This window comes from Scylla paramamosain, chromosome 10 (assembly GCF_035594125.1).
Source record: "Scylla paramamosain isolate STU-SP2022 chromosome 10, ASM3559412v1, whole genome shotgun sequence".
Lineage (NCBI taxonomy): Eukaryota > Metazoa > Arthropoda > Malacostraca > Decapoda > Portunidae > Scylla > Scylla paramamosain.
This window is the reverse complement of record NC_087160.1, coordinates 9,802,501-9,815,000: the sequence shown is the minus strand read 5'-3', so window position 1 is coordinate 9,815,000 and position 12,500 is coordinate 9,802,501. Positions and strand designations below refer to the sequence as shown.

General features: G+C 39.5%; 1 protein-coding gene across 1 annotated transcript in view; it reads left to right on the top strand.

Moving 5' to 3' along the window:
* LOC135104216 (influenza virus NS1A-binding protein homolog) overlaps nucleotides 1–12,500 on the top strand; it is a 32,114-nt gene that overhangs the window by 5,526 nt on the left and 14,088 nt on the right. The window contains exons 2-9 of the mRNA XM_064011350.1: nucleotides 5,562–5,692; nucleotides 6,062–6,172; nucleotides 6,524–6,655; nucleotides 6,996–7,136; nucleotides 7,786–7,965; nucleotides 8,273–8,407; nucleotides 10,069–10,198; nucleotides 10,543–11,004. Coding sequence (XP_063867420.1) covers nucleotides 5,567–5,692; nucleotides 6,062–6,172; nucleotides 6,524–6,655; nucleotides 6,996–7,136; nucleotides 7,786–7,965; nucleotides 8,273–8,407; nucleotides 10,069–10,198; nucleotides 10,543–11,004 — 1,417 coding nt within the window. The 5' untranslated portion in view covers nucleotides 5,562–5,566. The remainder of the gene's footprint in view (nucleotides 1–5,561; nucleotides 5,693–6,061; nucleotides 6,173–6,523; nucleotides 6,656–6,995; nucleotides 7,137–7,785; nucleotides 7,966–8,272; nucleotides 8,408–10,068; nucleotides 10,199–10,542; nucleotides 11,005–12,500) is intronic.

The following is a 12,500-nucleotide window of genomic DNA, read 5'->3' as shown; positions in this document are numbered from 1 at the left end:
GCGAAATAAAAAGACAGTCAGTCAGTCTCAGGAAAAGAGGATGATGCAATACAGATACACGAGTCAAGCGGATTCCCTTGTGTGAACGACTCTTCGCGTCACCCAGTAGTTAGAACTGTGTACTCAGAGAGAGAGAGAGAGAGAGAGAGAGAGAGAGAGAGAGAGAGAGAGAGAGAGAATCAAAATGTAAAAAACTGCTACATTTTAGTTTTCATGAGTTGGGCACACACACACACAACACACACACACACACACACACACACACACACACACACACACACACACACACACACACACACACACACACACACACACACACACACACGTTCCAACATATTGCGCGTTTTCTTGCACACATTTTTCTCCTCTGGTGCTCTGGACATCGATTTTCACCTACGAAGCCACGGCGAAGGAGGCTTTCGTGCCAGGTAAATTCTCAGAGGAATCGCAATGTGCAGTTGAAAGGAGGATGTTGCAAGTGAAGGAGGAAGATAAACAAAGGCCGCGTTGCAGCTGTAGATAGAAAAAAAAAAAAAAGAATCTGATAAGCAAGTCAGCCATGCTCCATTCTAGAGTCTCACAGGTAATCACAGTTCGGGGCAGTTCTGCGCATTTACTCGGTCTCCGTAATCAGAGGTGGTGAATGTGCACCGGGAGGGTTTGAGTGGGAGAGCGAGGGGAAGAAAACTGTGAAGAGTAAAAATATTTGTATCCTGTTGTGCAATGTTTATGCGAGCGCTTACTGTTTTCCTGCCCGCCTCACGGTATAAGGATGCTACTCCGCTAGGGAGATTTTGTGTACGTGGCCGAACGATACTGATTGGCCACCAGCACTTGGCAACATTGCGGGAACGAGAGTGATTAGTCAACTTTTTTGCTGTTGCTCCGTTTCCTTGTTTTCATTTACACCAGCCATGATGAATACACACCCACGCACTTAGTTTGTCAGCATCGTCTATCGCTGACCACGGAATGATTGTGGAGAACATGGTCGTAGTGAAACATGAAAATTATGCTCAGGAAGCTAAAATCGGGACTAGCTCGTGACACAATAGTTAGCCGGCTGCCCCCTCTCTCCCTCTCATTCCCCGCCCTGGCCACGTTCCAACCTCGCGGAGTCGCCCTTGATTACTCAGCGTCGTCCCTTGAGGGTTCGTGTTCTCTTCTGACGATCCGCCAGACTCGCCCGCCCCGACCTGCGACACTTACGACTCCCATCGTAGCCGTTAGGAGGCGTGTTTGATAGTTCGAAGATAGGTCTTTCTCCAAGTGTCTAAGATAGAGTTGGGTGTGGCTGTGGTGTGTGGTGGCAAAGGCTGTGTGGCTTGGGACTTTAGTGACCCTGGATTACAGTTATAGTTATAGTGCTTCAACTTGACGCTACTTCCTACATTTGTTCTGAAGTTTGATGCACTATTATATTGTCCTTATTAGTCGCTAATATATCACCGCTACCACCACCATCACTACTACTGCTGCTGCTGCTGCTGCTGCTGCTGCTGCTGCTGCTGCTGCTGCTGCTACTACTACTACTACTACTACTACTACTACTACTACTACTACTACTACTACTACTACTACTACTACTACTACTACTACTACTACTGGTGCCTCTAATTCTGCTTTCAAATGAGAGTTGGGTATTTATTCAAAACACAATAAATAAAAAAAAAAAAGTAAACTGGATATCTTTACATCACACATGTCAGTGTTGCGTCAGACGAGATGGTGGTGGTGGTGGTGGTGGAAATGATTATGTTCTTGCCTTGTGTGAGCGGACAGGTGTACATACATGCAATATCAATCTGCTAACAACTGTCAGACGGGCCTCCTACACAACACAACCCAGGAAGAGACTTTGAGGGCACGTGACTGAACATTTGTTAGTCTTCCCTCAGTCCCTCAGCGTTTACCGCAGGAGCTTCGGTGGGGAGGAGGAGGAAGGATAGGCAGACACCAGCCAAATATGCTTCGTTTAATCTTATTACATGTTGGAAGAAAATGCAGTGCTCTATGTCTTCGCCTACTGTATGTCCGCGTTATATGCTCATGAAAGAAATTAGATGACAAGAACATGAGAGGAGCTGGAAGAAGCCAGTAAACCTATACGTGGCAGTTCTTGTATGAAAGTAAAGAAAATCATGTCCATCCTTGTCCATAAATTTGCATAGGTCCTCCTTTAAAGGCTTATACGACTCGTATTGACAGTACTAAAAACCAGATTACGGAGTCAATTCCAGTCATCAGCGACTCTTATTTATGAACAAGTTATTTTATCATCAAAATTAAAGTTATTTACGTAATTTATACGTCTTGTTTCACTTTCAAGTTGCTACGTCTGTCCTTCTTACTGTTCATCTGTTCATCCATCTGTTCCCATTTCTGATTGGCTCCTATCGCCTTGTCTCGTATCTCGTCTCACGGCCAGTAGCTATCAAAATTTATGTTGCCTTGTCTGCGTTGCCTCTCCTTGATTACTGTGGCTAATCCGTAGCGGGGATTTGTTCTTCGCTCTGCTGCCTTGTGTTACCACTTTTAATTTATATATTATCTCATTGTATTTATCGATTTTTCCCAGATTCTCTCTCTCTCTCTCTCTCTCTCTCTCTCTCTCTCTCTCTCTCTCTCTCTCTCTCTCTCTCTCTCTCTCTCTCTCTCTCTCTCTCTCTCTCTCTCTCTCTCTCTCTCTCTCTCTCTCTCTCTCTCTCTCTCTCTCTCTCTCTCTCTCTCTCTCTCTCTCTCTCTCTCTCTCTCTCCCTTTGTATGTGTGTGTGTGTTTTGATGCACTTTCTCAGTCGTCTTTATTTACGGCTTATATACTTAACATTTTTCAATCACAGTTTAGTTCCATTTTCGTACCGAGAAAAGATTTATTGTCGTACATTTTTAAGGTAAAAGTAAGCTGGTATTCTAAGACAACTACGAAACTGGTATTAAGTTTTGAAATAAGACAAATGCTGAACATGATTAAGTTCAAGAGAAGAAATGAAAAAAAAAAAAAATCATTGAAGAATGGGAGACGTTAATAATTGTGTATCAGGAATGGACGTAAGTATCAGAAGAGGTAGAGAGAGAGAGAGGAAAAAAAAAAAAGACTGTGTACATTCATTCGCTACCGTCAGTCTTCATCGGTTTATCAGACTTGTGGAATATAAAAAGAAACATCACGTGATGCTCTTCGTTAGTATCACTGTCATAACGATAGGAGATAAAGGCTCCTCATCCCTTCTCCACCACTATTAATGTAGGATGCTGCTGCTGCTGCTGCTGCTGCTGCTGCTGCTGCTGCTGCTGCTGCTGCTGCTGCTGCTGCTGCTGCTGCTGCTACTACTACTACTACTACTACTACTACTACTACTACTACTACTACTACTACTACTACTACTACTACTACTACTACTACTACTACTCCTTTTCATATATTCACCTAACGTTTATTGTCAAGATTCAAGTATTTTCATGAGTCTAGCCGAAGGCAGAATAATAACAACGCAGTCTCACATTGATACCACTGACACCGCTGGCAGCCGCAGCGATATTGTTACATTCGGGAGGAAGGACAGTCTCTCTCTCTCTCTCTCTCTCTCTCTCTCTCTCTCTCTCTCTCTCTCTCTCTCTCTCTCTCTCTCTCTCTCTCTCTCTCTCTCTCTCTCAAGAGTGAATTCCATTCCTATCAAGACCACAGTTTCCTTTCGTGATTTCCGCAGATTTTGATGCTGTCACATGTAAAAAGATACGTAAAAAGGCAGGCTTGGAACAAGGTGACATAGATACCAGTACTCGAGCCAAGGTGAAATTGAAAAGTTGCTTGAATTATTTCGTTGAAGGATATGCCCACGCACGCTTGTTTATGTAGGTGACGAACAGAACATCGAAGCTAGTAGATAGCACACAGATGGGGGTGGAGATGAGTATGGATGGCACAACATAAATACTTCAGTTGATATATCTGAATTTATAAATTAGAATGGAAGGTGGATTGTTCCATTGGGAGGCCCAACTGTGTATTACAACTGCGTAGTTTGCCATAAAAAGCACCGTGACGGTATACACCCTCTATTCAAGCTGTGCTGTATCATTAAAACTTGAGGGAATCCGTTTGGAACGAGAGGATAAAATATGGCAAGGGAGGAGATAGAACCCTCAATTTAAACTCGCACTTGATACGACCAGCACTTTCCGTCATTACTGTAACCTTGAAATGTTATGGTATCTTTGCAGCTATCACCATCTTTATCATTATCATGTTCACGTTCCGGACTGCTGTCCTTTTCTTTGTCAGTAACTCCACCAGCCCGTAATTAGTTTTTCTCTTCTTCGCCTCCCCTTACTCTTTTTGCGTTCCCCATGAACATGTGTTTATAAATTTGGGTTGGGATAATGAGCAAGGGTTTAGCAAAGTAGTGCCAGATATTGGAGATGAGAAGGTGAAGTAAACGGCAAGGTAAAAAAAAAAAGTTAAAAGAACGTGCTCTATAAAGGGCACCATATTTATGCATGTTTGATGAATGGGTGGTTAGTATGCACTTCCTAATTTGAAGACACGCTTAGAATAAAAAAAAAAATAAAATAAAAAAATAAATAAATAAGAAAAATAATAATTCACGGGATCTTGTAGATTGATGATGTACTATTAAAATTATGCAACTCCAAAATGCAACTCTTCCAGCCTATGTGTAGTTGTCAGTGAAATTTTCAAGAACTACGGCAACTGTTGGTAATTTCCAGTATAATGAGATGTAGTAACCACAACAGCATGTCACCATGTCATGTTCGCATAGTCACGTTTATTATTCATTGTACGTATAACAACGCACTTGATATCTATCCCTTCCATCTTTTCAAGAAATGAAGGCAAAACTTATAATTTGTTTCTTGGTCCTTAGATGTCATAGCGGCTGTACATAGTTTATTCGTTATGACCGAAGTTACGCAATGATATGAAGAAACGCAAACTCGACGATCGATATTTGGTTCGCGAACACGTTCAGAGCAAATAGATTTGAGTTTGCTGCTGTTCTTTGCATAATGGTGTAGTAAGTGATCATAGGGTGGGTGTGTGTAGGAGGAAGTTAAAGATCTGTGGTGCCCTAATGTCTTTGTTCATTGACAACTCTCTTGATTGGTGGTAGGAAAATCTTCAGAGAAAATAATAAAGACAAAAAAATCTTTTCGTCTCCCTCCTAAGGTGGTAGGAAAATCTTCAGAGAAAATAATAGAAAGAAAAAAAATATTTTCGTCGCCCTACTAAGCCGTGTGTGTGTGATAACCTGCTTAACTCTAAAAATTTACATTTTTTGGTTGTTGCTGTCCTTTATAATAATCTTGCATTTCTTAGTTGTTGCTGTCCTTTGTAATAATCTGTAAATAGATATAATGACGGTGATACACGGAACGACACAAACTGCGTCTCTCACGGTAGTACAAGTATATAGGTTTCCTTTATTATACTGACAAAATCGTTTTCCACTGAGTTTACATATTTTGTTTTATTATTTGCAATCTATTGTAAGGTGAGACTGAGGTGTGGGAATTATCTCATAATGTTTTTTTGCTAACAGACAAGATGGTGACTGAAGGCAAAATGAACCCGAAGCTGGTCATCGAAGACTTGCCAGATGTGCTGCACCAACGCATGGACCAACTCAACATGCTGCGTAAAAGTAGACACTTCTGTGATGTTGTTCTTCAGGTAAGAGGCAAACTTGATTTTCTTTGTACAGTTTCATTTCCTTCTGTTTAATTCCTTCTTTAGAGACAACTATTGGATATCAAAATTTCTGTGGTGCATATGCATATAGATCGTGTGTAGCTATTTGACCTTTTTAGGCAATTAATATCTTATTCGAGATGGCATCAAAATTATGTAAAGTTCAGGAGTGGGTAAAGATCATTACCATAAGTAACATAAAAAAAAAAAAAAGTTTACGGCTTCGGTGACATTTCTTTTCATTATTGTAACATTACATTATTAATTACAGCGAATAGATGCTTTATTCAATTCATCTATGATGTAGATTTAAGCTGCATGTAACATGTTCTTTTGTCTGTTTTGTCACAGGTCGGAAATTCAGAGATACATGCCCATCGCGCAGTGTTAGCCTGTGCCTCGCCCTACTTCTTCGAGCTGTTCAATTCCGAGGATGAACGCAAGTCAGCACATGAGGGAAAGGTTAGGGCTTAGCTGCTCAATTTTACGTTCAGTTGTTGATATTTTCTCTTCACAGTGAAGTGGCAGATTTTGTTGGGCATTTCTAAAATCAGTTATCATATACATTGAAACTTGCAGAAACGTTTGATTTTTCCTCACAACAAGTGAAAGAACGCTCCATTGTTGTTAAGCAGCTAAATAATATTGTATTTGTGTGTACTTTATTTTTTTAAATTTTATTGTAGTTTCTTAATACTTATTTGGTGCCTTGAGTTAAGTTAAATACAAAAATGCATTTTTAAAGCTAAATTAAATATGCCATATAACAAATTCATACCTATACTAAGTTGATGCTTGAATATTCATATGTAGCTGCTGTACAAGATGAACAGTGGATTTGAACGAGAGAGTGTGGAACAGCTGGTTAATTATGCCTACACTGGCCGTCTAGAGGTGCCTGAGCCAATGGTTAAGGCAGTGTTCATCGCTGCTAGGAGGTTGAAGGTGAGTAGAGCTTTGTCACTACATTCAAGAAAGACTACTTTAGAAACACACCCAGAAAGTGCTTTGGGGTGTTTGGGAATGTTCAATTTGAATGATAGTTGGTTGATTGTATATGCAATGAATTTTGGCATCTGATTCAGTGTTTTCACTTTGAAATAAATAGCCGTCACTTTTACCAAAATTTGGTAATCAGAATTAAATTAGCTTGTGGCTTTTATCATCTGCATTTTGATTATCAAGAATCAACAAGGATAGCCTTTGTCATTTGATGATGGCAATGGTAGAAACACTTAATTGTTTTAACACATCATTTCACTACACACTGAGTTTGTTTCTGCAGCTGGAGTCAGTGGCCCAAGCCAGTGGGGAGTATTTGGTGAATCATCTCACCCCAGAGAGCTGCCTGGCAGTGAGAGCCATCAATGGCATTGCTTCCAACAAGGAACTTGTTGCTCGTGTTGATGAGTACATCCAGCAACTGGTTAGTATAAACAGTGTCCAGTGCAGTATATACCTAACATAAGCCATTGCTTCTCTTACCTTAAAAAAAAAAAAATACTGATACTACATTGTGTAGTGACTGGACAGTCATTGATTGGAAAAAAAAAAAAAAACACTTCAGTCTTGATTGGTAACTTGAGACTTACATGACAGTGTCATGTTAAGGATTCAGTCCATGATAATGGTCTCTCATGACAAATTTATGCTAGCTTCATATTATTTTCTCATGATGCTTCAAAGACAGGCATGAATCATTCCTCCATCTGTATAATGAAGGACAGAGAGTAGTAGTTGAGTTCTTCAAAAATAGGCAGAAAAAAAAAAATTCTGACTTGAAAGCTCAACTCATGATAATCATCACAGCACCAATATTTGTCTATACAAAAAGTTGATATCTATCACAGAAAAGAAGACTGTTTAAAGTTGACTGTAATATCTATATACACTTTGCTCTGTACATTGTACTGTATTGTGAAATAACAATATAAAGTACAATAAGATAGTTTCTGTTGGATAAAAAGAAGGGCACTCTTAACAGCACAGTGATTAAGCAAGGAACATCTATGGACTATATATTGCATTATATCTTATTTAATTTGTCATGCTGACCACTTAATTTTCCTGTGCAGAAAGATTTGGTGCAGGTGACCCAGGATGCCTTGACCCTGCCACGCCTTCAGGTGACTGTTGTACACAGAAACCAGGATGAGGCTGCCATTACCGGTCGTGCTCTGTGTTCTCTCGTGATGGACTGGGTCAGGAAGCAGATGGAAGAGGAAGAGATGCTGTTGGACTCCATGAAAGAAAAAGTAAGGAAATGTTTTGTTATCGTTTACTTTTCAATTTTAGAAACTTATTTATTGCAATTACATGATATATAGATTATAGAGATTAAAACTTGAAGTTATATATTTCCATCTTTTATTTTGTGCTACCATGATTATTTTCTCAATCATTTATTATAGATTATTTTCTCAATCATTTATTATAGTGTGATGTCAGACTAAAGCTACTGTCAATTGTCTGTCAGTTCATGAAGTGACTGAAAGGAATATAGTATGCTTGTTCTTTGAAACTTGAGTGTTGAAAAACCATAATTTTTTCTTCATTCCACAGAAGCACATGCTGTACCTTAATATAGACAACTCACTTCATGATTGTTCTGACATTCGGTCTGGTGAACTCCATGATTCAGACATTGTACAGGATTATAAGAAGATGTCCAGGAAACTGTCCCAGACCAACATGAAAGTAAGCATGTGTGTGTGTGTGTGTGTGTGTGTGTGTGTGTGTGTGTGTGTGTGTGTGTGTGTGTGTGTGTGTGTGTGTGTGTGTGTGTGTGTGTGTCTGCCTGCCTGCCTGCCTGCCTGCCTCACAGCCAGGTCTAAGATTCCCAAGAGCTGATCGTCTTTACTTTTTCCTTAGTAAAGGATTGGTCATACATGCCAAAACTTGCTTCCTTTGCATGTTCAAACATTTTTGACATGCATGTTCACTATTCTGAAAATAAGTTACCATCACCTGTACTTATTTTTTTCCTTTTGCTTGGTTAAAAGCATCCAGGTTTCAGATTAAACAGCAGTAATTACATGTGCAGGTTAAAATATTTTTCATCAGTTGTTGGTGCATCTTATTTCTGTAGTGATTGGAAGTGCAAAGACCACAAAAATCTTGGGACCTGATGATTGTTAGGTCCTGATGTCTAAGATGCTGTCCATCTGTTTAAATGGACAGGAGTTCAATCCTTAGCCAGTTAAGGGTTCTTATGGTTAAAGATTTTATCTTGCCTTTGGATTAGCTGTATGGACACTGGTGCAATTTGTAGAACACACCAAGGGTAGAGATATCAACACTCATTATGGAAATCTCAGAATTCTTCAAGAAGCCATAATTAAAGAATAATTTCAAAAGTGCTAAGCAATTAAAATTAGCTTTTTCAAATCAGTACAGTCTCCACAATCACCTGATGCACCAGTGGTACCAGCCAGCTTTGCAGCTCCAATGATGTACTACTGGTTGTAGGCTGTGCTGGTGGTGCAGATGTATCAGTAGTACATGAACAATGTGAGGTAGAGGCTGGTGGTTCGTTAGGTGACAGTGAGGGTGGACAGGTTGGTACTGCTGGTGCATGAGGTGATTATGGAGTCTGTACTGGTTTGAAAAAGCTGTCTAATTTTAATTGCTTTGGTTTCCATAATGAACACTGATATCTCTGTTCTTGGTGTGTACCACAATTGCACTTTCAGTAGTTTTGGCAATGTCACCAGCATCTCATCTTCCCCATCAGTGCTGCTACTCTCCTGGTACTGACCATGGTTACCATGAATACCAGGGGATGGCATGGTGTGCTTGATTAAAAGTATAGTACAGTACTGTAGTTATTCATCTGTCTTTCACAATGTAATTGTTAATATTAGCCACTCCTAATGTAACCTAATGCTTAATGTTGGTACCTATGGACAGTTGGCTTCATTGGACTGGTGTTGCCCCTTTTTAGTCTATAGGTATGAGTAATATATATATATATATATATATATATATATATATATATATATATATATATATATATATATATATATATATATATATATATATATATATTCCTTCCTTCAGTTGCCCACTTACACCATAAATTTGATTTTTAAAGACATTACAAAATAAATTATTGGAAGTTCTTGTAAAATACTGCAACCCCATCAGTTCATAAAAGTATTGAACACAAGAGTAGTGTGCAATGCAATAAAAGTTATATACTCCCCGACCATTGAGTGTTGTTATGGAAAAGGAGGGTATATGTTGAACAATTAATTATTTGTCACCAGGTTTCTAGTTATGTCAAAATTAGTTGATATACTTTAGTGGATGAGTATCTTCAGGTGTGCATTTCACTCAGACGGCAACTTTGATTTTAGGCTCGTAGAAAGTCAACCACACCTCAGCCAGTGAAGCCTCGTTTGCTGCTCTACTCACGCAGCATCTCTGACATGGATGAGTCAGAGCAAGAAATTGAATGGAAGTTGATTACCTACTCACAAGTTTCAGGTCAGTGAGGGTCCTTGTTTCAATATTTTATCTACTATATATCTATCTATCTATCTAAGATATATATTATATATATATATATATATTATATATATATATATATATATATACACACACATCAGGCTGGCAATCCCACATATGGTAGTCCAGACAAAGCAAAACACACACACACACACACACACACACATTCATTCTTTTAGCCTTGTCGGCTCCTTCAATATTAGTTCAGTATTAGTTTGTCTTTAATCAGAAATGTTATAAGAATTTACATGCTTTGCTTTATTAACACTCTATGATGTTCTGATATATTGGCTTAATACCTTAATTTTTTTTGTTCCTTCTAGAGAGCTCATGGGTGGCAGTAGTGGCATTGCATGGCTCTGTGGCTGTGATGTTGGTACAGCAGAAGGTTGGTGGTTCCTCATCTCCCACTTCTACTCCTGTGACATCCAGACCAGCTTCTGTTGAGAAGGTTGACTTCTATACAGTTATTCCTCACATGTCCTCCCCCAAGTGTGCCACTGGAACTGGCAACTTCAATGGCCAAATGCTGGTGTGTGGAGGATATGATCGTGGGGAATGCTTGAAGACTGTGGAGGCTTACAATCCCAAGACCAACAAATGGGTTGAGCTGCCAGCCATGCAACAAGGCCGAGGCCGTTTTGATCTAACAGTGCTTAATGGGCGGGCATATGCCATAGGAGGCTGTGATGGATCCCGAGAGCTGAATACCGTAGAGGTACTGGAGGAGGATTCAAAGAAGTGGAGAAGTGTAGCATCATTGCCCCTTGCACGCTCAAACACTGGTGAGGCGACAGGTTTTCTTTCTTAAGTTTAGCACTTGCTCATTCTTTTGCTGTTTTGCAGGCGAACCAGAAAAGAGCAACTAAGGAATCATATGGAGAATTTTCAAATGGGAGTAGAGTCATGAAAGGCAAGTAGCCAAGCCAGTACCTGTGTATTTGTAAGAATAGCGACCATAACCTCTCGAGAAGCTTTCTCAACTAAGCAAACGAGTAGCTTGACAAATTTTCTATTAACCAGTATCTCCCTTTCTCTCCAACAGGACACTACTCGCTATCATGGAGACTTGGCTTGCTAGACACAGGAAGGAAAGGGGCACTGAACAGTTTTTTATTCTGGCTATGGTCATCTGTCATTTGAGATAAAAAATGCAGGCAGATTCACATGCCAATTTTACAGATGTTCATGTGCCCATTTCTTTACCTTGGACTTTCGAGCAAGTTTTAAGCTAGTGCAGTTGGAGGAGCGTTGATTCTCATCACAGCAGTTGGAGAGTAACCTTTTGGTTCTTTGTTATGCTTCACTGGTAAGTGACTCATGGGACCTTGTTAGTTTTGCTCAATAAGTACACTACTCTTTCTGGAATTATCATGAGCCAAATCTTATTCTAACATGCCTCTTGTTTCATGATGTTCGGTGTGTTTTTCCAGGTGGGAGATACTTCCCGCAGTTGCACCAGCTGGCCTGATAACCACCCACTGGAGGCTCTTCCTTTTTCTGTAGACTGATATTTTTACCCCTACCCATGTCTAGCTGTTCTTGAAAACCGAGTCTTCCTGAACTGAGAACATATGATTTCATCACATATATTTGAAAACTAAAACTTCTTTAATTGAGAACATATGATTTCAGGACTATATTTGTGTTCTTCTGGATACCATAATGTTCTTGAAGCAAAAGAATATGCATGTTGTGTTGACTGAGAGAAGGGAGAGCAGAAAAAAAGAAAAGAAGAAACTGGAAGATTCCAATAATGAAGACCTTTTATCAATACTTATGTTTGCATATATCACATCCAGGGAGCCTTAGTCAGAGTCCTTATATGTTTAACCTTGTGTTCATTGTGCCACTTAAAAGATTGTTTTCTCTTGTGAACTTGATACCTGATGGCTCCGTTGTGGGGTGACTTGCTCACGTAAGTGTTGCTCGTGGCATTGTGGATGGTCCTGCTTACTGCTACTGTGTTTCCGAGCTTAAGCATACAAATCATATTAAGATAATTTCAGTGACATTCACTATTTTTTCACTGCTGAAGAGCTTGGAACTAAACTGTTTGTGTGTAACTCTTGTTCTGTAATTTTCATAGAGATAAATGGTTTTATTTATAGTCATGAAATACCATCATAAATCTCTTACATTTTGAGTATTGCTTATTGTGAAGAAAATAGTTCTCTTCTATTTTAGATTTAAAAGAGGATCTAATTCATATTAAATGTTTCAGTGCAGTTTCAGACTAGCTCTTCTGCCCAGTGCCCCACTCACAGTTGTATGCGAGGGT